General features: G+C 37.6%; 1 protein-coding gene across 1 annotated transcript; it reads right to left on the bottom strand.

Annotated features, from left to right (window-relative positions):
• Nucleotides 1-224: 224 nt before the first annotated feature.
• Nucleotides 225-22,284, bottom strand: LOC146137392 (NACHT, LRR and PYD domains-containing protein 12-like). Its single transcript, XM_083393903.1, has 11 exons — nt 22,225-22,284; nt 20,327-20,513; nt 17,186-18,888; nt 16,458-16,610; nt 14,922-15,077; nt 11,205-11,366; nt 9,422-9,583; nt 7,244-7,405; nt 5,415-5,552; nt 4,619-4,729; nt 225-353 (listed from the first exon to the last, which is right to left on the bottom strand). The coding sequence occupies exons 1-11, from the start codon at nt 22,282-22,284 to the stop codon at nt 225-227; spliced, it is 3,123 nt and encodes a 1,040-aa protein (XP_083250029.1).
• Nucleotides 22,285-23,753: the final 1,469 nt, after the last annotated feature.

Raw genomic sequence — 23,753 nt, 5'->3', positions numbered from 1 at the left:
AGCTGGTTATTTGTTTGTGAAATGTGTGTGGACACGTGGACGCGAAAATTGTTCGATCACATAACGCATTTGCGCAATTGTTTTAGTCAGATTCCTGATTCCTCGAGAAAGTTTTCTCTTTGGTGCCTGAATTAGCAACCGAGGACTTTGATGTCAGCGTTCGCTGAGTTGCTCGAAATTGTTGTGTGCTTGACACACCATTGCATTGCTGTGGATTGAGCTTTTCAGGCGATCTGTGCGGCAGCAGGGGAAACTCCCTGTTTGGTGCGTTGTAATTTTGACGTCACCGGAAAGCCATTCATTGTGCGCTGCGCTGTGCTGTGACCTTTCGCTGTCCAACGTGCTTTTGTATTCTGAAAAATGCGAAATATTTTTCGGCAGATGTGTGTTCGTATGTCTTGAACATTTTTATTGCAACACTTCAAACTTAAGTTATTAACATTTTGGTTATAGACACACATATTTTTTATACTTATATATATATAGGCGCGACAGGTTACACTTAAAGTTTGAGACAATTAATTATTGCAATATATTCATTCAAATTTATATTCTTTGCGATTCATACAATGACATATACTTTATAGCGATTACATGGTTATTTAATTTACATTATACGCGATACATAGAGTAACTTATACATAATGGTAACATTTTTACATTTCTTCGCTTCAAAAGCGATACATACAATGATTATAGTTATAACAATTTTGCAACAAGTGAACATTTGTGGGGCATTTCGCGAGCAACGTGCATTTTCATTGAAATTGGTTATCGTCATTCGACTGGCTAGTCGAAGTTTATCATAACTTCATTTTGGCGTGGCAACTCTAGGGTTTGTGAAGTAGGACAGGCGTTGTTGGAAATTCTATCCAGCTATTTTGTAATTGCGAACGCATATAGGTCTTGGTCGGATAAGGGGATTTTCTTATCGTGGAAATGGTAGAATTAACCACCATGATATATTTAGGGTCAACGTAGCAACAACACGTTAGCGATGAAAACTCGTGACCTAGCAAGCTATAGGATATTTGACGTTACCGAGTATCATTGGTAACTTGCGGAATACATATATAGCACTCGCTGAGAACTTATGCGTATGCTATGTATTCTTTTGAAAAGATAAGTAAAATTTATCTGGAAACGTAGAATTTTTGCTTTACATTTCGCTTGGAGGGATTAAGTACCGGCGTTGAAAAGCGATAACTTACGGAAACACCGCTAATGGGTTTTGTCGGTTGCTAGCTTACCAACATATTCAAAAGCGATCGAGTGGCAACTAAGCCTTGTAAGCCAGGCACGCCTTGGGCGTAAGTTTACAGATGAACAAGCTACTTTTTAGGTAGGGTCAAGTGTCTTAACGCGTACTGGCAATCCTTGTTAAAATAGTAAGCTTTTGCGAGTGAGTTTCACAAAATGGTTCATGAGATATAATATATTAGACGTATAGAAGTCTACACTTAAAATTAGTCATTTTGACTGGCTTGCGTTTTATAAGTAGCTGCGGATCCGTTTATAGAAACGCTGTTTGTTTTAGGAAGGGAAAATGCGGTTGGAAACGAGTTCAGTTTCCACGTAGAGTGCCGTTACGGAAGTTGTTTGATTTACGCCTATTTAATTGGGGTTGCATTTGAAAAGCACGAAGGCAAGCGATGCATTGAAAACATTTACATAAAACATTTAACACATTACGAAAGCGAGCAGGGTTTTATCCCTAAAGTCGTGTTTATAGACTTACACGAGTTGAAGCATATTTTTCGCTTGTGAATGACATCACTATGCTTTTACGAAGTATTTCCGCTACGCGTGCTTTGACGCGGGCAAAATTTGGACACATTTGAATGGCTCAAAAAAATGTCGCATAAACAATTTACAGACCTTTCGGTCGGTATTTTATTAATTATATACATATATATTAAAAGTATAATAGATTTTCACCTGATAAACTAGGCAGAATCAGTTATTGTGAAATCCATAATTCCGTTTCGTTTTCCATGATTCCAAACAGTGGTGATGTCTTTATCGGCAACGCTTGTTTGTATTTCGTGTTTCGAATTCCAAGCAAATGCTTTGCTGACGCTATGGAGCGTCTCTTCACGTATCTTTCGATGAGATTAATTTCTTCTAAAGCTGGCTTCTTGCAAGTTCCAAACATGACAGTTTTTAGGCGGCCGTTTGTAGGTGGTCCATACAGATTAAGGCACATATTTTTTTCTTTGAGCTTCGTTTCTTCAGTCTTCTTGGGAAAGTAGTTTGCAGGTGGTTCGTTCCTCACACGCGGGCATCAATTTTGAAGGGGTGCGGGTCCGATTAATGAGTCTTCATTTATATAATTGCCAAGATGAATCGACCACACTCCTACAAGATTTGAGATGGCCTGTCTTCGTGAGGCCATTCAGGTCCAATTCTTTCCTTTAGTTCAGACACATGAACAGTCAATTTTGCTGTCTCAGTATTTTCTCTCTGCACTAGGCAGTACTGGGTGATACTGGTTGATACTGGTTGATACTGGTTGATACTGTTTGATACTGGTTGATACTGTTTGATACTATTTTTTATTCGATTGTGTCACTATACTTATTGGCGAAAATATTTCTAAAATGCACAGGAAATATTGACGTAGATATTCTTACAATTTTCAATAATAAATCACGTGACAACAAGGCGTGGTCTAAACCTTTTTCTCTCGACTCTTATAGACGGAAATAATATTTTTGTCCAAATATGGCTTGAACAAAAGCGCTTCGATCTACATTGTGACGTAACTGGCGTTCGATTCTAAAATAATGGATTGTTGACAATAAGGCGAATTTCAAAACAAAGCGCTCACATTAAACGGATATACGTAACATCACATTCAGCTCTGACGCATAAAAATTGGTGTAACAAGGCATTCGTTGCAAGAAATCTACGTAACGGAATTTTACCGAAAACTTTCCGCTTATCGTTTGCACATTGGCTGCAAGGAGTGACGTAAACATTACATATGGTTACAAAGAATTTAGGCCATAGATTTTTACTGAAAATTTTCCGTTACGACACATCGATTAAAACAAAAATTCTCTGTGTAAACACAATATGACAAAATGGCTTCTACACATGTATGATTTTGCCGCCCACTTAAATGACACATTTCCAACAATAGTCTATTTGTCAAGGTTTTTATGTACATATGTTGTCGTTTTATGGCTCAAATGTTGTAGTTATACAGGTTTTTATCTGCAAATGTTGTTGTTCTATGGTCTGGCAAATCTCGTGGCAGTTGTTTGACGTGCATAAGGCAAGTTTGTTTTATGCTAAGAAAAATTGAGGATTTCTGTGTTAGTTTTTTTGCAGTTATTTGTGGTCAAGAATGACATTGTAGATAGTGTGCTTTTCAAGTTTTTTTTTTCATTTTACATTTTATCTGCATAATTAGTTCACAATGTTACCAGTAGCAAAGGTAAAGAGGCGTAAGTTTAAAGTGGACTCTAGTTATAAAGGGTGGATGACAAAGACGGGCAACAAACAATTATGTAGCTTCACTTCGGCCTAACACATTTCGCAATTTCAAAACGAGAAGCTTTTTTAAAACGACCAGCATATTCAGGTTAGGCATCCATCAATCAACCACGATTTATTTATAAAAATGTGACACATTTAATGTTTGTGAATCGTAATAATGATGAAAAGAACGACAATAAAACAAAAAATCAATAATATTTAGCCAAAACGAAAATGAAAAAGTGTGACGACACAACATTTTCTTTTACTTTAATAGACAGTCGAAAAAACTAGTTAAAATTCGTGATTTTTATGCAAATACAACGTTTGTCCAAAAGTTGGCGACATGTTAAATAATTGCCAAGGCACTTTAATTCAGACAGGAATACTATAAATAACCTCCAGGAGAGCTAAAGAGGTTGGCACAGCGCGTAATAAAAATGTAATAACAACCAAAACATTAAACTAAGGTAACGTTGATTAAATGTGTAAGTATAGTAGCTGTATTTGGTTTCATCATTTTACCACAATAAGTCAGCTATTTCTATTACAATATGAAAGTATTGGTTGCAAACCGGTTTATTCAGTTGTTGTTTAGAGAGACTTACGACATCATTTGGATCATTTTTGAAAAAATAACTGATTCTATAGAAAAGACAATGTTGTTAATCGCTCTCTTGTATTAAACAAAATATTGCAAAAACTATTGGATGAGAAAGAACTCAATAAATCTGAAATAAAGTTATATTTGTTCAAAGAATTTTGCCAAATCCGCAACGGACCTCCGACTCCCCTTTGTTGACCCCTGAGCTGACCCCTGGGGTGACCTTTGCGTTAACCCCTGAGGTGACCTTTTTGTTGACCCCTGAGGTGACCTTTGCGTTGACCCCTGTGTTGACCTTTGTGTTGAACTCTCTGTTAATTCCTGTAAAAGTAAATAAACGCACTAATTAAAAAATGTTATTGTAAGAATTGAAATGAAGTTTTCACTCTGTATTAAGCAAAACAGACCCCTAGTTATTTTGATATTACTTGCCGACACTACTGGGGTTGCTTTTCTTGTTTAACACAACATTTGGTATGTCCAGTAAGAAGCATTTAATGTTAAAATACTTTAATGTTAAAATGTTCTTACATGATCCGCCCCATCGTTCATATCTTGTTCAGTGTATTTTTCTTGACCTTGACTTCCTTCTGGTTCCGGTTTTGATTTCGCTTTATCGGTGGCTTGCTTTTCTTGGTATAACTGTGGAGACAGATTTGTAAGACGTGAATCGATTATGTAACGATTCTATGTTCTGTTTAAGTGCTTGACCAAACTACTTAAGAGTCACTTTTGGCGACAAAAATGCAGGACTGCGCAAAAATGTTGTGATTACCTCGGTACATTGAGTACTCGTAGTGTTGGTTTGGTCTGTTATTTATAAAAGTAAAACTTACTATAGCAGATATACGCGTATCACTGTAACAACATTAAGCGTGAAAAACAAAAACGCAAAACGCAATTGCCACTATTTAAAATGGATTAATTGTCATTATATAATAAAGTCATGTATAATGAACCGATTACTCGCGGATTCGTTATTGCGCAACTCGCTCTACTCGCTACTCGCCCGAGTCAAGCCAGGTTGTTTGGTTCTGAACCCCAAGCTTTGTGTTTAGCTTTTCCTGCTTTTAGTTCTGCTTCTTAGTTCAGTCGGGCCTGGACAGATCCAAGCAAACTTGATCTCAGCGAGAAACAAGCGAATGCATTCGATCGCAAAAAGGTCAGACCTCCAAGCGCCTTACTTCACAAATTATTCGCCTGAACGCCAATAACTACTACCAAGCTGGAGATGAGTAATTCATCATGACGTCACACATCTAAACATTTACGTCACTAGTGTCGCAACGTTGCCCCGGCAACATATTCCCAAATTCTGAGTGCCTACCTTGCGCAGAGAATCCACGTCAGCTTCACCGATGCCGCAATCTTCTAACTTCAGCTCTTGCACATTGTGGGCACAAGTTCGGAGGAAAGCGAGTCCTTGCGATCCTAACTTGTTGTAGCCCAGGTCCAACTTCCTCATCTACATAAGCACAACATAATGTCAGATACAAGCAAGTATTAGGCTGCATACAGGTTCTTCCAAATTAAACAATGCATATTCGCAACTTACACCAAAAAAAAAATGCTATTGGTAACAGGTCAGGAAAAAACTCTGGGATGTATAAAATGTATTGGGATAATTGTGGAAAAAAAAATTCATGGGACATTGGTTAACTATAGCAGCTGAAAATTTATTGAATGCCTATAGTGGTTGTAAATATTGTCATTTTTCATTGAATTCACAATTTGCGTTGAGTTAGCATGCGTAACCTGGTTGATTTTGCATGGACGAATACAAGGTTAAACTATAAGAACCATGGTTTGACATGCTGCTTGATTAATTTACATTTTACGTGTTTGTCTGAAATTATTGTAACTATACCCGGGTATAGGTTTTAAACTAGGTTAGGGTGGCCAACCAAGTCAGGGACCAAGATCGTCAACCGGCGTTCGTACTTTAACGTAAACCCGCCTACTAAAATCTGTTTGTTCTTTTCCATTCACTTGGCGATAGACTAATGCTTTACGAATTGAGCTGGCATTAAAAACCCAAAATTTAACTTTAAAATGTTATTGCATCAATTTTTTTTTTTTTTTTTTTTTTTTTCCCAAAATTTAACTTTAAAAAAATTTTGGGCAAATAAACTGAATTGCTGTCTAATATGATGCACTGAATGCATGAAAATCAACATCTCAACAAACTAGGTCTACCGGTTAAAAAAAACAACTACCGCTTAATGCTATTTATTGAGAAGGTCTAAACATATTCGGTTGAACTTGCAAGGATTTCCGTGCAAGCAACGTCAGTAAAAATTACCTGCGGTGAGATTTGAAATAATGACCTTGGCCATACCGGGACAGTGACCCAAGCAACTGAGCTATGCAAGATCAGCGCTAAAGCAAGTGCAAAAAAAAAACACTGAATGTCGCTCCAGAATTGCGGAAATATAAAAGTATGAGGGAACGTAGGCGCTTTTCGGGGTGCAATTACTTCAACAGGAAAGTGTTTAAAAATCTATAGTAATTGTAATTCAAGTGTTGTTTCGTAAATTATTCTCATAAGTAAACACAAACAAAAAGGATGTCCAGTTAATAATGGTCTATTGAGAAGAAGTGCTATCAGAATAAATGTACCCATGGCTCCCCTAAACTGTATTTTTTCTATTGTTACCAAATGAATCCAAAAATATTTCGCAATACCCGCGAATCTAAGTTATGTTTCTAGTATGTGTTAGCTAACTTGAAAATTGGTTTATCCACGGGGGCCGTGCGTCTTATCACACACTCGGAAATTTAAGTTTGGGAAACTTGAACTATACAAAGGCATTTTTTCACGCTACACGAGAGTGCTTTTTCCGTCTTTTAAAATAAAAAAATAGTCACGTTTTGACGTAACGTTATGTCCGCTACTTATGACGTCACGATTTGACGTAATATTGTGACATCATACCTGCAATTTTTTCATGCGCCCTTATTCAAAAATCCGCATTCTTCCCTGCTAGTAATTACTTAGTAATGGTGACATAAAAATTCCGTTTACCAAAAATCTTTCGTACACCAGATACATTAGCTGGGATTCCAAATCTTATACGAAATGCTGTTGCCTGGTTTATCCAACTCAATGTTATTTCAATATTCAACACACCCTTCATTCGAACACCACACACTTACAGGTCGATCCATTCGCGATATGGCGTCAGTTAGGGGTTGCAAATCGGAACCAGCGATTGCGCAATCATACAATTCCAGCTCGTTGATGTTGTGTACACTTGTTGTCAGGCAGCTCAAACCACGTGAATCCAGCTTGTTGCCACCTAGTTTCAGTTTCTCCAACTGTGACAATAAAAAAGGTTAACTGGTAGATTTGCCTACTCTATAAACCCACACAACATCTGCGAATATAGAACCGGTGACTCGAACAGCATTAATTCAATATGTTTTGACTGTGCAAGGATTGACCCATAGCCTAAAATGCACATTGTCAGAAGTGTGTTTATAAATTATTATTACCTGTAGAAAAAAATTAGATTTTAGAGAGCTTAACTTAATGGAAACTAAGGTTGAAGCAGTAATTTTTTTTAAATATAAGAGCTAGATCAATATTTCGCTTGAACCAACTTATAGTGTTAAATATTCTGCTTAACTCTCGCATAAACAACTATCAAGACACTTCTTTTACAAAGCAACACGTTTAAAATGACGAATCCAAGAACTTAAAACTTGATGTGCACAGCGTAATTGTACAAGGAAGATGAGTTTAAACCAATTGTGCACAAATTAAAATGGTGCAAGGGACCCCAACAAGCAAAAAACAAACAATTTGGAATGCCGCATACTAAGGTTGTATAATAGGTCAAGCAACAAATACGTAAAATCACAAAGACTCGCTTTCCTCCGATCAATAGGCCAGGTAACAACTCTGGAATATATATTACCTATTGGGGCAATAATGAACAAAATAATTTTATGGGACGTTTTAGTGAACTCTAGCAACTTAAAATTATTAAATGAATTGTTATTTTTCGTTAAATCCACTAAAATAAACCAGGCCCCAGGTGATTACATCCGTGTACGAGTTTTCAAAAAATGCACAACAGGTTAATTATATCTACCTAGGTTTTGCAAAATCACACAAATAAAATGCAGAAAGAACCCGGCGTTCGTATTTTAACGTAAACCCTCTCGCCTAAATTTATTCGTATTTCTTATCCATTCATTTGGCGATAGACTGAAGCTATACGAATTAAACTGGTATTAAATAAAAATTGCAAATCTAATAACAATAATATTGCGGTTTAACTTTAAAATGGTATTGTATCAATTTCGGACAAACAATTTGAATTGTAGCCAAAAAAATGAATTTCAGTTGGTCATGCAAGGAATTCCGTGCAAGCAAGGCAAGTAAAAATTACCTGCGGTGAGATTCGAACTAATGACCTCTGCCATACCGTAAAAAATAGCCTGCATTAAGATTCGAAAGAATGACCTTGGCCATACCAGGACAGTCACTCTAGCAACTGAGCTATGCAAGATCAGCGCTGAAGCAAATAAAAAATAATGCAGCTACAAAATTCCAGGAATATTGTTTGCGCAAAAGTATGAGGTAACATAGGCGTTTTTCGGGGTGCAATATCTTCAACAGGAAAACGTTGTTAGAAATAATAATCGTAATTCAAGTGTTGGTTGGTAAATTACTCCCATAAGTAAACACAAACAAAAAGAATGTCAAGGCAATAATGGTACATTGAGAATAAGTGCTATCAGAACAAATGTACCCAGGCCAGGGCCATTTAAAGGCAATTCACCAGGGGTGGATTCATGGGAGAGGGAACGTGACTGTATTATTCCTATTGTAACTTAGTGAATGCAAAAGTATTTCGGAATACCCGCGAATCTAAGTTGTGTTTCTAGTATGTCTTAGCCCACTTGAAAACCGGTTTATCCGTGGGCGCCGTGCGTCTTATCGCAAATTTAAGTTTGGGAAACTTAAACTTTACAAAGGTATTTTTTCACGCTGCACGCGAGTGCTTTTCCGCCTTGATAATATAAAAAATAGTCACGTATTGACGTAACGCTATGTCCGTTACTTGTGACGTCACGATTTGACGTAACATTGTGACATCATACCTGCAATTTTTTCATGCGCCACTTAAACAAAAATCCGCATTCTTCCCTGCTAGTAATTACTTAGTAATGGTGACATAAAAATTCCGTTTATCGAAAATCTTTTGTATACCAGATACAGTGGCTGAGTTACCAAATATTATACGAAATGCTGTTGCCTGGTTTATCCACCTCGATGCAATTCCAATAATCAACATATCCTTCATTTCAACAACACACACTTACAGGTCGATCCATTCGTGAAATGGCGTTAGTTAGAGGTTGCAGATCGGAACCAGCGATTTCGCAAGCCCATAATTCCAGCTGGTTGATGTTGTGTACACTTGTTGCCAGGCAACTCAAACCACGTGAACTCATTATGTTGTCACTTAGGTTCAGTTTCTCCAACTGTGACAATAAAACGGTTAATTGGTAGATTTGCCTACTCTACAAACTCACACAACATCTACGAATTTAGAACCGCATTGATTTAATAATTTGCATAATAGTCAGGTAACAACTCCTCAAAATAGCAAAGACTCACTTTCCTCCGATCAATAGGTCAGGTAACAACTCTGGGATATATATTACCTATTGAGGCAATGACGGACAAAATAATTTTATGGGACGTTTTAGTGAACTCTAGCAACTTAAAATTATTAAATGAATTGTTATTTTTCGTTAAATCACTAAAATAAGCCAGGCCCCAGGTCATTACATCCGTGTACGAGTTTTCAAAAAATGCACAACAGGTTAATTATTTCTACCTAGGTTTTGCAAAATCACAGAAATAAAATGCAGAAAGAACCCGGCGTTCGTATTTTAACGTAAACCCTCTCGCCTAAATTTATTCGTATTTCTTATCCATTCACTTGGCGATAGACAGACGCTATAAGAATTAAACTGGCATTAAATGAAAATTATTGCGGTCTAACTTTAAAATGTTATTGTATCAATTTCGGGCAAACAATTTGAATTGCTGTCTAAGTAGGATGCACTGAATATCTCCACGACCTAGGCCTACAGTTGAAATAACAACCACCGCTTAATGTTATTTATTGAGAATGTCTAAACGTATTCGGTTGGTCTTGCAAGGATGTTCGTGCAAGCAAGGTAAGTAAAAATTGCCTGCGGTGAGTTTCGAACTAATGACCTCGGCCATACCGGGACAGTCACTCAAACAACCGAGCTATGCAAGATCAGCGATGTAGCAAATAAAAAACACTAAATGTCGCTACCAAATTCAAGAAATATTCTTTGCGCAAAAGTAGGATCTTTTTTGGGGGTTGCAATTATTTTATCAGGAACATGTTTATCGAGCTAATAATCGTAAAAAGCTTTGGTTGGTAAATTGAATGTATAAGTAAACCCAATCAAAAATCGATGTCTAGTTAATAAAGGTCCATTGAGAAGAAGTGCTATCACAATAAATATACCCAGGCCAGGTTATTTTTACAGTTCAATAATCAGGGGTGGATCCATGGGAGAGTGCACGTGGCCATGGCTCCCCCAACTGTATTTTTCCTATTGTAACGAAGTGAATGCCAAAGTATTTCGGGATATTCGCGAATCTTCGGGATATTCGCGAAAATCTATGTTTGTTGGTGTGTTAGCCCACTTGAAAACCGGTTTATCTATGGGCGCCGTGCGTCTTATCGCAACATAGAAAATTAAAGTTTGAGCAACCTTAACTATTCAAAAGGAGTTTTCACGCTGCACGCGAGTGCTTTTTTTCCGTCTTTATACCGTAATATAAAAAATATTCACGTTTATACGTAACGCTATGTCCGTTACTTGTGACCTCACGATTTGACGTAACATTGTGACATCATATTTGCCTTTTTTTAATGCGCCCTCAAACAAAAAGCCCCTAGTGGTGACACAAAAATTCACATACGGAAATTTGTTTTGTACACCAGATAGTGGTTGAGTTAGCACATTTTAAACGTAATGCTGTTGTGCGTTGTTTATCCACCTCAATGTCATTCCAATATTCAACACAACCTTTATTCCCATAGCACACACTTACAGGTCGATCCATTCGTGATATGGCATTAGTTAGAGGTTGCAGATCGGAACCAGCGATTTCGCATTCAACCAATTCCAGCTGGTTGATGTTGTGTACAGTTGTTGCCAGGCAACTTAAACCACCTAAATCCAGATAGCTCGTATACAGTTCCAACAATTCCATCTACAATGACAAGAAGTTTTAACTGTTACGAATCTCCCCGCTATTAGCTTCCATAACACCGAAGGTGTCGTCTACTAATCCTGGACCATAAGTGCCTGCAAAAGGGAGCATTTGCCCCCTCAACATCGGGAATAGTATGGGATAAACAAAAAACTGTTGTGTCTTTAACGCAAATTTTTTTTTTGTCAGGTATAATACGTTGCTATGCCCTCCCCCCCCCCCCACAAACTCTATATTTTGCTCAAGTAAATGGAATTTTTTTTAGCGTTCCGCGCGAATCTAATTATGTTTCTAGGTTTAGCCCACTTTGATCAAATTGTTTTAGTCCAAAGGTGTCGTGCGTCTCATCGCATACTCCAATATAAAATTTTGGGCAACTTAAACAATATAAAAACGTTTTTGGTCATTCCCTTATGCCTTGCTTCCCCCTACGAAAAACCCATCTTGAATTACATATCAGTGAGACAATTTAAAAAAACTAAAGTATCTACTGTTGGTGGCGGGAATCGCGAAAAAATTGAGTTTGTCAATCTGATTTTGACAATTATGTTGTGAGGGCATTGACTCCACAGCAGTAACAAGGATCCGTAGAAACCACGTAACAATGTCGCCTGCAGCGCAAAAATTAACCATTGCGTAAATCATGTTTCGAAAGGTGTGACGACATACAATACAAAAACATTATAGATCCGCGCAAAGCAGTTGCATCCCCCAGTTGCTGAGGTGTTATTATATTAAAATATGAACAAATATTGTTGGATAGGGGGATAACGTTTATCGTTTATCTGCAACTTGGCCAAACTGTATTTGAATAGGGCCGTTATCGTTCGATAATATGTGTATTTCAGAAAATAAATATGTGTTAGACAGAAAACATGCAGTGCATATCACAAGGAATTTTTGAAAGCTAAAAACTGTAGATAATTTGCAGAAAATATGCAGTTTTAATTAAAAGTGGCAATAAAGAGAGTTAGTAACTAAACATAATCCAAATCGGTCGTAAAAAGTAGCAATTAGTCTAAAATTCAAGAAAGTTCGCAAAACCGTGAATTATTTCTTCAGTTACTTAACTACACACGTGTAATTTTAATGTAAATGAAAGAACATCTTAAAAACAGAATAAACACGAAACGAAACCATTAACATCACTACAAAAAGTGAAATACTGCAGTAGCGCTCGAGCCCAGGGGCGCCCGCAGAAAATTTTTCAGGGGGGAGGCAATCAGGGGCGTAACCAGAAAATCAAAAAAGGGGTCCTAAATTTTCAACTTAGGGAATTCCCCTATTTTTCGGCTGATGTTAATGAATAATGACGTCATTAAAATTGTGACAGTATTACGTCATAGAATGGTGATTGCAAGACGTGATAGAAAAAGCCCAGAAACAGCCAAATACGTCCAGCAAAAGCGAGCACGTGCGTCGTCGACAATCCTGTCAGGCGCCAGCTGCGAAACCACGGTGTACAATCGTTAACTTCGGGCAAAAAAACAAACCAAGACCGTGAAATATGTGTGTTTAATTGTGGTAGAATCATACATAATTCGACTATCAGCAGCGCAGTTTTCAAGTTCCATGAACGGAACTAGCGCTAAATTACAAGCAATCCTTTCACCACGTGCAATACTAAACGAATATCGTTTTTACCGGGTGTTATTATGCCACGATTGGCGCAACATCTGCGCCGAGCTGTGTGCCAAGTCAGCTAAATTACAAGCTTTGGTTGAGGGGAAATAAGTCGTGTCCATTGCACACTTAGCACGTGGTTTTAGAGTATTCTTGAAGAGCATAATTTTGCGTTAACTATCATTACTTAAAAATTTATACTTTAAAACGCGCACGACAGTCACCATTATATCAACTTTTAAGAATCTGTTTCATTTAAACAAATGTCGATGTTACACCAACATCGGATATTAGCGCAGAGACCGAACAGCGAGGAACATACTGCGTATAACTTGACGTATTTTAGCGAGAAAAAAAGGTTTGTCTAGCGTTGTCAATTGTCGAATACACACTTGCTAATCAGTCAACCTAAACCAGCGCTTCTCAACCAGTGGGGCCATAAGAACATTTGAGGTGGGCCACATACCAATTTAAAAAGCTAGATTTAGTTTCATTTGTGTCATTTTATTTCATTTTAAAGGAATAATGGTTTGGGAGGTATTAAAAAGGAATGTAAATTTATTGTTCAGCCGCAAGTATCTCACTAATGCACGGTTGAGTAAACAATCTGTTTTGAAATATATTCTGCTGTGTTTTGTTCTAAACCTATTTTAAAGTTTTTTCTTTCATAAAAATTCTATTGTGCCACAGAATTTTTTTGCAAGGTAAATGGGCCACGAAAGAAAAAAGGTTGAGAACCACTGACCTAAACAAATAACGAAAGAGAAAAACTATCCAGCGTTTACGGTGTACCAAACTAAAGACGAAAAACGGCGTTTTGCACTCGATTTTGGCTTCGCATTAGATTAAGACGCGTGACCCAATTACTTAAAAAGCACGCCGCTTCGAACAGTTTGTTAAACCATGACAAAAACGAACCAAAAACGATAATATCACTTACAAAAAGGGGTGGTAAAAACTCCCGCCACCTCTGGATACGCCACTGGGGGCAATGGATAGTGTATATTATTTTTAACCTTCATAAGTAATACACATTACACTTACACATAATACTAATAATCACATTTTGAAATTCCAGGGGGGGGCAAGTGCCCCCCCTTGCCCCCCCTGCGGGCGCCCATGCTGAACATCTGGAGCATTATGGAATAAACAAGAAACTGCTGTGTCTATGACACAAATTAAATTTCCTAGGTAGAATAATAATTTGCTAAATATTTGCATTATTGTCGTAATACTGAAGTACCGAAATAAGTCAACATATTTGCCTGAAAAACATGCCACTACCGAATGTGTTTAATGAATATAGCATTGTCTGTGTGAAAGCAAAAGCCGCTGTCGAAACTGAATTTTTCTTATTTGTCGTGTTACAAACGTTTGCACAAAATATCCAGATATTGGTGCAAATAAGCCTAATTGTGAAAACTGAACGCGCAAAATAGTGTGTATCAAACTAAACAATCAGTTTTTGGAACGTTTGTGGCTTACAGATTGCTTCCAAGTAAATGTCCCATGTGCTTGCCCCGGGCTCCAAACCCTCTTTGGCTGACGTTTTTGAGTGTTTGTAGACGTTTTTAAACATCTATTAATATGCACAAGGCTGTTAGAACAGTTGGAATTATTAACTAGACAAAATCAGAGAGGCTAATGTTTTGCAAACAAGTGCCGACTTTATCCTTCAAAGACGTTTTTTAAGTGAAACACAAACTTCCAGCCATGCAACTTTTTATGAAAGTATGTAATTTGGAAGTTGTATGGAAGCGTGTATTATATTCTCACTGATGTATTTAGGATAAACCTACAAGTATCGATATGTTTAATATAAACGGTCCGTAAAAAATATTTTTTGCCCCCATCCCCCTAATTTATGTCGAGGCCCACGCATGTGCGGTTAATGCTAACGTATTTACTTATCACAACTAACAACTAACATACAGGATGATTTCTGCGTGAGATAGCGTCAGTTAGATCTTGCAGATTTGACCCAGCAGTGTCGCAGAACCACAACTTCAACTTGTTGATGTTGGTTGCACTTGTTGCCAGGCAACTCAACTCACGTGACCCCACATTCCACACGATGAATTCTTCCATCTACACAAAATATAGTTTGGTTTGTTAACGAAAGTTTTAAACTTACTGATAAAACCTATTCAAACTGCTAAATACGGACAGAGGTCAAATTCATTGTAAACCGGAAAAGTTGCAAATGTTAATTTTAGATTCTACTCGATAAATATTTGCGCGATCAATTGCTCTAAAGAAATAAACACATCAAACGTACACGACACGTGATTTATCATTATAGTCGGAGTTAGTAAATTTACCAAAAAAATTCTTAATTCAGTTCAGTCATTTTACAAAATTGATTTTCCGGATTTTTGAAGCGTGTTCGAATATCGAGTATTATGTAACGGAATGTGAAATCTGCATAAAACGTCACAAATTGTCTTTCCAAAAATATCGTTTTTATTCAGTTGAATTGACAAGTAAACGTGTATGTATCTTTCATGGCTTCGTAAACTTACTGGACACAAATCATCATATTTGCTGAATGACGGAGAAACAAAATAATTTTTTTAATGAAATTAAGTTCAGAGGCAATAGACTTAACAATTAGGCGAATTATAATGGCGGCAATTACAAACCATGTAATTGTCACTTGTTACACGTAAAACTTCCAGGGGTTTCTTTGCGTGCGATTGCTTCAATAAGAACCTCGAAACCGGATAGATCGCTCTTATAACGTTTTATTTCAAACTGTACATAATTGAGTAGTTGTAAAAGTTAAAATGCCATATATTTATGCGTTTAAAACAATTTTTCTAAAATTCCTAATTACAGTTTTAAAACTCGAACTGTGGTTTAATGTAACTGAAATTCGTTTGCTTCTATTGTGTTTTTTTATTTATAAAAAATTGCTTTTTTATTGGTACAAAAAATTATCCCTCATTAAACACGAAACTTGCGTTTAAACGTTTCCAATTAGTATCTTTAACAAAATAATAAAATCTGGATAGTGAATTAAAAACTTATCCATTTGTTAAAAAATCCAAAAGTGGGTGGAAACGTTTTACGCTTTAGGGGAAACAGTGACTACGAAGGGGTCGGGGGTTGCGGAGTATAACATCCCAAACAAATGTGCATTAACAAAGTGTAATACGTTAACATCGCAATCTTAATTTGTCACATCTTAATTTGTCGTGCAATTGATTAAAGTTATTTAAGTTTGAACTACTAAACCAGCCTGGTTCCGAGGCACTTGACCCAGCTACCCATGATTGGTGGGACTTTCCCCTGTGCAATGGACCCACGGGGATGCCCCTTATCAGTTTCATGCGTCCCCATTTCACCCAGGGTACTTTCCTTATCAGCTTGACTGTCGATAGTGTGGTTAGAGAATCGCGCCCGCCCCATCGCAATAATGACCATTATGACATAACCATGTCAATTGTTGCACGTAAGTTAACTTACAGGTGTTTCTCTGCGTGCGATTGCTTCAGTAAGAACCTCGAAACCGGACAGATCGCTCGTATTGCTCAAATCAAGGCGGTTTATCTTATGGACGCAGGTGGACAAGGCAATGCAGTCACGTGATCCAGTTGTCGTCATATTTACAAGCTCTATCTACAAAATAACAACAAGATATGTTGGACTGTGTAAATTGCCTTGGTAATTGAGGCTGTCAGTTTAACATGGTACAACGTAATGTGCAATAGTAATAAAGAGCCAAAGTATGATGGATTGTTTCATTTTGTTTAACCAGATTAAATTCAGGTAGACTTCGTACATTATGATGGTTATTGTAGGTGTAATTATTTTTTAACCAGTAAGAATAACTGGTAAATATTCTGTTTAACATGGGAAACGCCGGGCATTTCGTCTAGTGTTAGATAAAAGCTGATTTTCAACTAAAAAAAAACTAGGTCGCCACTGATTAACAGTTATTATAATGAAACGCTCAAAACTCAACATTTTAGGAAACTTTTAAGTTTATATTTATTACGGCTCGCCGAGCCCTTTTTAAATTTTGGTCAGGTCCGCGACTAGAAAAGGTTACCGACTCCTGCTTCAGAAAGTTAAATGTTGTGTGGCTTCAAAACGGTGCAGGGTTCGTTTAGCGTTTACCGCTGCTTTATTGCATTTATTTGAAAATAGTGAATAAAAATGAAAACTGAAAACAACAGTAAAACTTCACAAACCTTGTGTTTGGTTCTCGCCATTGTCTCCATCAACATTTCAAAACCGTTGCCGGTAAATATGACTGAGTCAATGCTGATGATCAGCTCCCTTTGTGTTGCTCGAAGCACGTGGCAGAGACTTGACACTTCACTGGGAAGGATCGTTCTCCATTCGAAATGAAGCTCTCCAGGGAGGGAATCGGCCACTTTCGCGGTAATTTCTTCATCGTTTGATTCCTGCGCCAAACTGCAAAGCTTAAACAAATTGGAGTTAAAGCTTTCGTCAACGTTTGAAAGTTGAGATCCAAGCGAATCAATCAGGCCTTTCAGCAAACGTTTCTTGCTGGCAACATCGGTGGAGGAGATTTTAAAAATAGGCTTTAGCTTACGATGGAGTCCCGTGTTTAGCAACCCGAAAAGAAACCGAAGAACCATTTCCCACGTATTACTTTCCATGCTTTGTAGCAGCCCAGAAAATATGGACAGGTCTGTATCGAACAACAATTTGAGTGATACAAAAAATTCTTGCCATAGAAGATGAATGAAGAAGAATACTTTCTCCCCTTCCAGTATACGAAGGTTGAGGTCGCTGGAGAAAACTTGCATGTTGAGAAAGTCCTCCATTCCTTCAGCATCAAGTCCGACTTCATCAAAGTCTTCTTCATCGAATGTGATCCTGTCATTGAGCATTCCGTGTAAAGCCAGGTCTGAAAGTTTGCGCAACATTCTTGGGTGTTCCTTAAACTTAATGGAGTGAATGCAATCGGACACAAAAGCCGCAAACACATCCGTGAGCGTAAAAGTGCCATCTTTAGTCCCATGCTTTATGATGTAAGGAGCGACGGTTTTGGCAAACATAGGAAGAAAGCATAAAGCCTTTGCATGTGGGTTTTGCCCAAGTGACTTGATGACCTTCTCATAATCTTCTTGCTTTGGGCAAATTTGTCGGAAATACAAATCTTGAGAGCTTTCGTTGAAGCCGATTACCTTGACTACAAAGTGGGGCTTGCAACATGGGTGCAGCTTGAGAAAAGCTCCCGGTCGTGAAGTAAGCAGCTTGTGAGCATTTGGAAGAATGTCGCCACGAAGTAGGTTTTGCAAAATGACGATCGGCGTTGCGCGATCGTACAATCCGATCACTGGAGCATCCATGTCAAGATCCTTGAACCTAGGTTCGTCCAAACCATCCAGAAAGATAAACAGCTTGTTGGATTTGGAAAGTCTTTCCAGTATTTGATCATCCATTTCCTTTGTGTGTTTCAAGTTTGGGTTGGATGACAGCAATTGTAGAACACCCATTTCTTTGTTAAGATTTAAAGTCTTTAGGTATTTAAAAAGCCAATATCCCTTTTGATCTGCTGGTAATTCATCTGCAAGCTTCGATAGTGTCTGTATAGTAGCAGTAGTTTTTCCAATTCCAGCTATTCCAGTCATACCGACCACATTGCCATGCCTCTCCACGTAATCGTCATATGCTGCTTTATTTCTAAATTCCTTACTTTTAGCTTCATTGATTGCTTCTTGTTTTGCAGCAGTAAATAGTTGGTTGAGTTTAAGCATGGTTGAGTTGACCTGGTTGTCTCTGATTTGCTTCAATCCTTTTAAACCAAACTCTTCCAATGGTGCTTGCGAATCCCGAATGATGTCAAGAGGAACTGGGTTTCTTGGTAGAGTTCCGATGACCTTGTCAGCTGCTTCCTGAGAGTTTTCTTGCCATGATGTTGCTGAAAAAAAAAAACTATTCTTTAAAGATGAACGCTAACCAGGCAGGAATAAAACGAATATAATACATTTTGTTTTATGATGTGAGTTAACTAGCACATATGAATGTATAACTTTCTTGGTAGAATATGTAGCGTAACATTTTGCTCTGCACGCTTAGCTTAACCCAGCCACCGAACAGTTAGTAAATGGTTAACGACTCGTGTTTAATTTACTTCAACTCGAATCACGAGCAAACGATAATCTAGAAATGCCTTCTGTAAGCGTAGGCTGGGTTTGCTCAGTTATTAGTCAACGCGTTTTTTTATTTCCAAAATTAATGTGTGTTATTTTGTCAGCAACTGATTTTGCTTTAGGGCCTATACAAAGTTACCTACACTGTTTTATTTATTGTATAATCGCTAATCACTTTTGATGTATCTCCAACTTAAGAACTCTTTAACAAGCAAAAGGCTCATACTGGGATCAGCAATATTGGAAATCGTTCTAGCAAACGACATTACCATCATTATAGGATTAATTGAACGCCGTCGTATTACAATTTAAATGAAACGAAGCCATGCCCCTCCCCCATGACTTACTTTTTGGCGTTAATTATAGGTAAATGCAAAAACCCTTAAATGACACTAATCAGTTAAAAACACTTATTTTGCCCAGAAAAAGATTAAAATGGGGATACTATTATATTGTTTAAAATTGAGATTTTATTTTAAAATTTTTGTATTCCAAACAACGCAACCATTTCTGTCAAGCTGCTAATGCGATTTAAAGCCACATGCGAATCATAATTTTGGCCTCACTACTGTTGTGTGATGATTGTGTTTTATCTATTTGTATTCATGATAAGTCATGAAGGTATTTCCGAGTGACGTCATTTGGTACCCACGGTGAAATATTACCTGGCTACGCACACTGATCTGCGATCTATTCTAGCCGATTTTAATGTAAAGAAAAAACGATCAAAACTAAATGTGTTGGGAATCCATCACAGGCAACTTAAGAAACAGTCGCGTTTATGCACGCAAATAAATCACTACTGTGGTGCAGGGCTGCGGAGCCGGTTAAAAATAACACAAAGTAAACCCGATTCCGACTCCGTTTAAATGTAAGATTTTGTCCCGAGTCCAGCCCTGACTCTACAGCCTTTATTTCACCCATTACGTAATTACATATGGTGGTTATTCTGCAACCACTTAGGGGTTCATATAATTCATCCACCAACAATACATGGTTGGAAAGTATACACCATATGCTATTCCACCTTTACGATTTACAGTTGGAAACCATTTCAGTTTTATAATATGGTACTGCGCATGCGCACGTCCGACTCAGGACTCGTAGTTTAACGTGGTCTTACTCGAGTCCCGTCGTCCGACCCGCAGCCCTGCTGTAGTGCAACCCACACTTGGTCATTAGTTTTAAATCGAAGTTATCACCAACCGTAATTGTCAGATGAGGTCGCTGTTGAGTCGGAAGCTACTCCAGGTCCCTGTAGCTGGCCATATATATGAACGTCGCCTTGGAGGTTTTGTATGGGACCTTGATGACCGTAAACATCACCAATGTTTACAGGTAGCACATTGATTGGCTGGGTGTTTGCTGGTGGAAGCTGAGGTGCATTTTCACCCTGCATAAATACGTTGATGTTCAATTTTAATTTAATTGCGATATAACATTTTAACACAAATAGTTTCGGGTCATTTTTAGCATTTATTTTACGTAAAACAACAAATATATTTGATTTATTTTACTTTTGAAACTGCGTTTTACCTAAAACAGCTTTGAAGAAAAGGCCAAATAAATAATGTAATTAAACAGAGATATAATGTGTAAAGTTAAAAGCCAATTTAAGATGGTTTTAAGATAAGAAAATAGTTCTCTTTTATTGTTATTTTAAATTTTTGATGGCAAAACTACAAAGATTATGTCCAAGGTAACCGTGCTATACAGGCTCATCAGTATCGCATGCCAGAAAAACGAATGACTGTTTCCTAGTGCAGCGCTTTTCAATCTTTAAAAGAACTGTCCGCACTTTATTTTTGGAAAAGTTTTATCCGCACGAAACAAGCACAGTAAGTTTGCACCCTTTAGCTTCCCCTATTTGTAAAATAACAATGAAATAATTTGTGTATTGAAACCGTGAGCCTTTACCGATATAGATATAGATAGCTTATGCTTCAATATATTTACCTTAATTAACAACGACAAGAATAACAACGACCATTTATACACAAAGAGAATTAGCAGTCATTAATGTACGTGATTAATCATTCGTTTGCTGCTGAATATTTGTGAAAATTTCAGCCCAATTGGGAACAAAAGTATTCAGAGTGTTTTTCACGATTCAAAAACGCTTGTTGACAGAAATCGTTTTTAAGATGGGGCTACCAGATTTTCAGCACTCAAAAATGACGTTTTTCACGGCAAGTAAAACGAAAGTAAAATTGTTATCTTTGACTTTGATGATGTTTTACAGTTCCTTAGTAGTTGGAGGCAAAAGTTACAAAAACAAAGCAAAGAAAGGTGCAAAACATGTGAGAAGCTGTTTTTACATGTGAGCTTCCGTTGCAATTCTTTTGGCGCAATGTTTGCAATAACAATTAAGAAGGTAGGGCTAGTAGGGTAATTTGTTGTAAAACCTTTTTAAACAAGCAATTTAGCATGCTTCATGGCTGCAGTATTTTTTGGAAATAAATACGTCTCGCCTAAAAGTCCTGTTGAAAGTATAGGCAACTAACTCGAAATGAGAAAAAAGGACATTTGGGCATTTATAAGCGTTCTCGTAGGACCGTTCACTTTTTTTGAAAAAAGAAGACAAATCCTCCTAAAAGAGAACATATGGTAAGCCTTTTTCAAGAATATGATCTAAAGTTCCCGGAGGCTGCTGTTCGCCAAAGGGGTTCAAAATCCACAGCTCTGATTTTATTTCTGCTTCCTGATGACTTGGAAAATAAGCTTCAAACCTCTCAAGCAGTGTGTGCAAATGAGAGCTCGCCGCCTTGATGATACGTCGCTCCAGCTTATTATCTGTTTTTTTCATTTACATCCAGACACGAAGGTCTGCAGGGTTTTCAAACTGTTCAGGTTGTTACTAGAAATTTATTTTTCCAAACATTGAACTTTTGCTTGAATGATGCGATTTTGGAGGTAGCTTTGAATTTATCAATTCCTTTTCCTTGTAAAGTGGTATTGAGCTCATTAGGCATATCGAATATGTTAACAAGATAAGCTAGCCTAGCTAGCCAAAACATATCTTGAAACAAATTAGCTCTATTGTCGTCTTGTCCATTGAACCACACAACAAGTTCCCCTCGCCGTTTCCACACTCTTTCCCTTACTCTTCCACGGGAGAGCCACCTAACTTTGGAATAATAAACAAGACGCCCGTCATCTTCCATTTCGCTGACAAGTTCATTAAAAGCGCGATACGATTTTGTTTTTAGTATTGTGGTCACAATTTTAATGACATTAGAAATCGCGAGTTGACAGTTTTCATCTTCATTGCCAAGTTTTTTGGCTATCAATGCTTCGCGGTGTAAAATGCAGTGAATACATACAACTGTAGAGGAGCCAGCGTCTGTATTTGTTATTTACTGTGTTCGTTGTGCGTGTGCTAAAGTTCTGCTAAAGTCTTTCTGTCACATTTTCTTTTCCCTGCATCCTGCTCGTTAACTGGCCAGTTTTAATCCCCAACGCATTCGTTTTTCCTGGACGTTAGTCGTATCCGAATTGTACTGCAATCCAGTCAACGATGCACTCCTTACTGGCAACACGTGTTTTTACTGCGCTGTAAGCTATTTCATTTAAAGCGAGCTATGCTGAATGATTTGAACGTACATTAAATCTATAAGCGACCTGACGCTATACCTTTTGGAATGCAATGACAGTTTGTTTTAGTTTCGATATAGTGGAGTTCAGATAGCACGGTGGTCATGTCTCCCCTGTTGAAATATACACAACCTCCGTTGTGATTTGCTTTATGAGAGCAACTACCCCGTTACGCACTTTGACCATAGCCCTGGCGCCGTCGGTGAATACAGCCTTGCACTTGCACCAGTTTACTGCATGTTCGGCGAAGTAATTGTTTACTTTTGAAAATATACTTAAAGCAGTAGTGTCTATGCCAGTAGAAAGACAAAACAGATAGTGATCTAAAATTTTCTTGCGTTCTGTGTTTGGAAAGCGAACATTTTTTAGTGATGCAGCAATCATTGAACATCTCCTTTGCATCGTATTATCGGACAATGCTAGCTTTTGCACTTTGGCCACATCTTTAGCTCTTCCATGAATCTCTTGTGCTGCTACCTCTAAACACGGTTTAACACCGGTTACTGCCAAAGTAAATGGGCTGCCTTTGAGACATAAGGACATGAGCTATTTTCAGTTATGCATACAGAGGTTTGATAAGAGAATGCCTTCATTAATTGATCAAATTTTTGCTTTTGCTTAGCGAAATGTCTTGTTTGATGTTTGAAAAAGGATTTCGACTTGTTTTTGTGTTCAAAATGCTTGCGTCTCTGTGTCTTTTCAGTTTGTACTTTTCCAATGATGAATTGTGGTATATGACCGAACAACACAGCGAGCCAAGTGTATAGTTTTCATCTAAATCTATGACAAATCCAAGCTCAGTAAATATAGGGCTACCATATTTTCAGCACCCAAAAAGAGGACATTGTTTGCCTGCAAGTAAAACGAAAGTAGAACTTTTACATTTGAGAAAAACGTGCCATATCCAAAGGTAATGCATTCAGCTTCGAAATTAATACGTCGTTTTCTGAAACAAGGATACTTTTGGCGTAGCAGTAAAACATCAGTAAACAGAGTTTTTCTCTTCGGCATTATAGTTTATAGCTTATTTCGCCTTATG

This window comes from Ascidiella aspersa, chromosome 7, assembly GCF_963924565.1.
Source record: "Ascidiella aspersa chromosome 7, kaAscAspe10.2, whole genome shotgun sequence".
NCBI classification, from domain to species: Eukaryota; Metazoa; Chordata; class Ascidiacea; order Phlebobranchia; family Ascidiidae; genus Ascidiella; species Ascidiella aspersa.
This window is presented reverse-complemented; position numbering and strand designations above follow the sequence as displayed.

Excerpts from the sequence above, each read along its gene's own strand:
- LOC146137392 (XM_083393903.1), bottom strand. The coding sequence starts at position 22,284 with ATGGAAGATGACGGGCGTCTTGTTTATTATTCCAAAGTTAGGTGGCTC. Across the intron at positions 18,889-20,326 it reads GACCTCATCTGACAATTACG|CAACATCATGGCAAGAAAAC; the intron begins GTTGGTGATAAC and ends TTTTTTTTTCAG. Across the intron at positions 354-4,618 it reads TGAACGATGGGGCGGATCAT|AATACAAAAGCACGTTGGAC; the intron begins GTAAGAACATTT and ends CGCATTTTTCAG.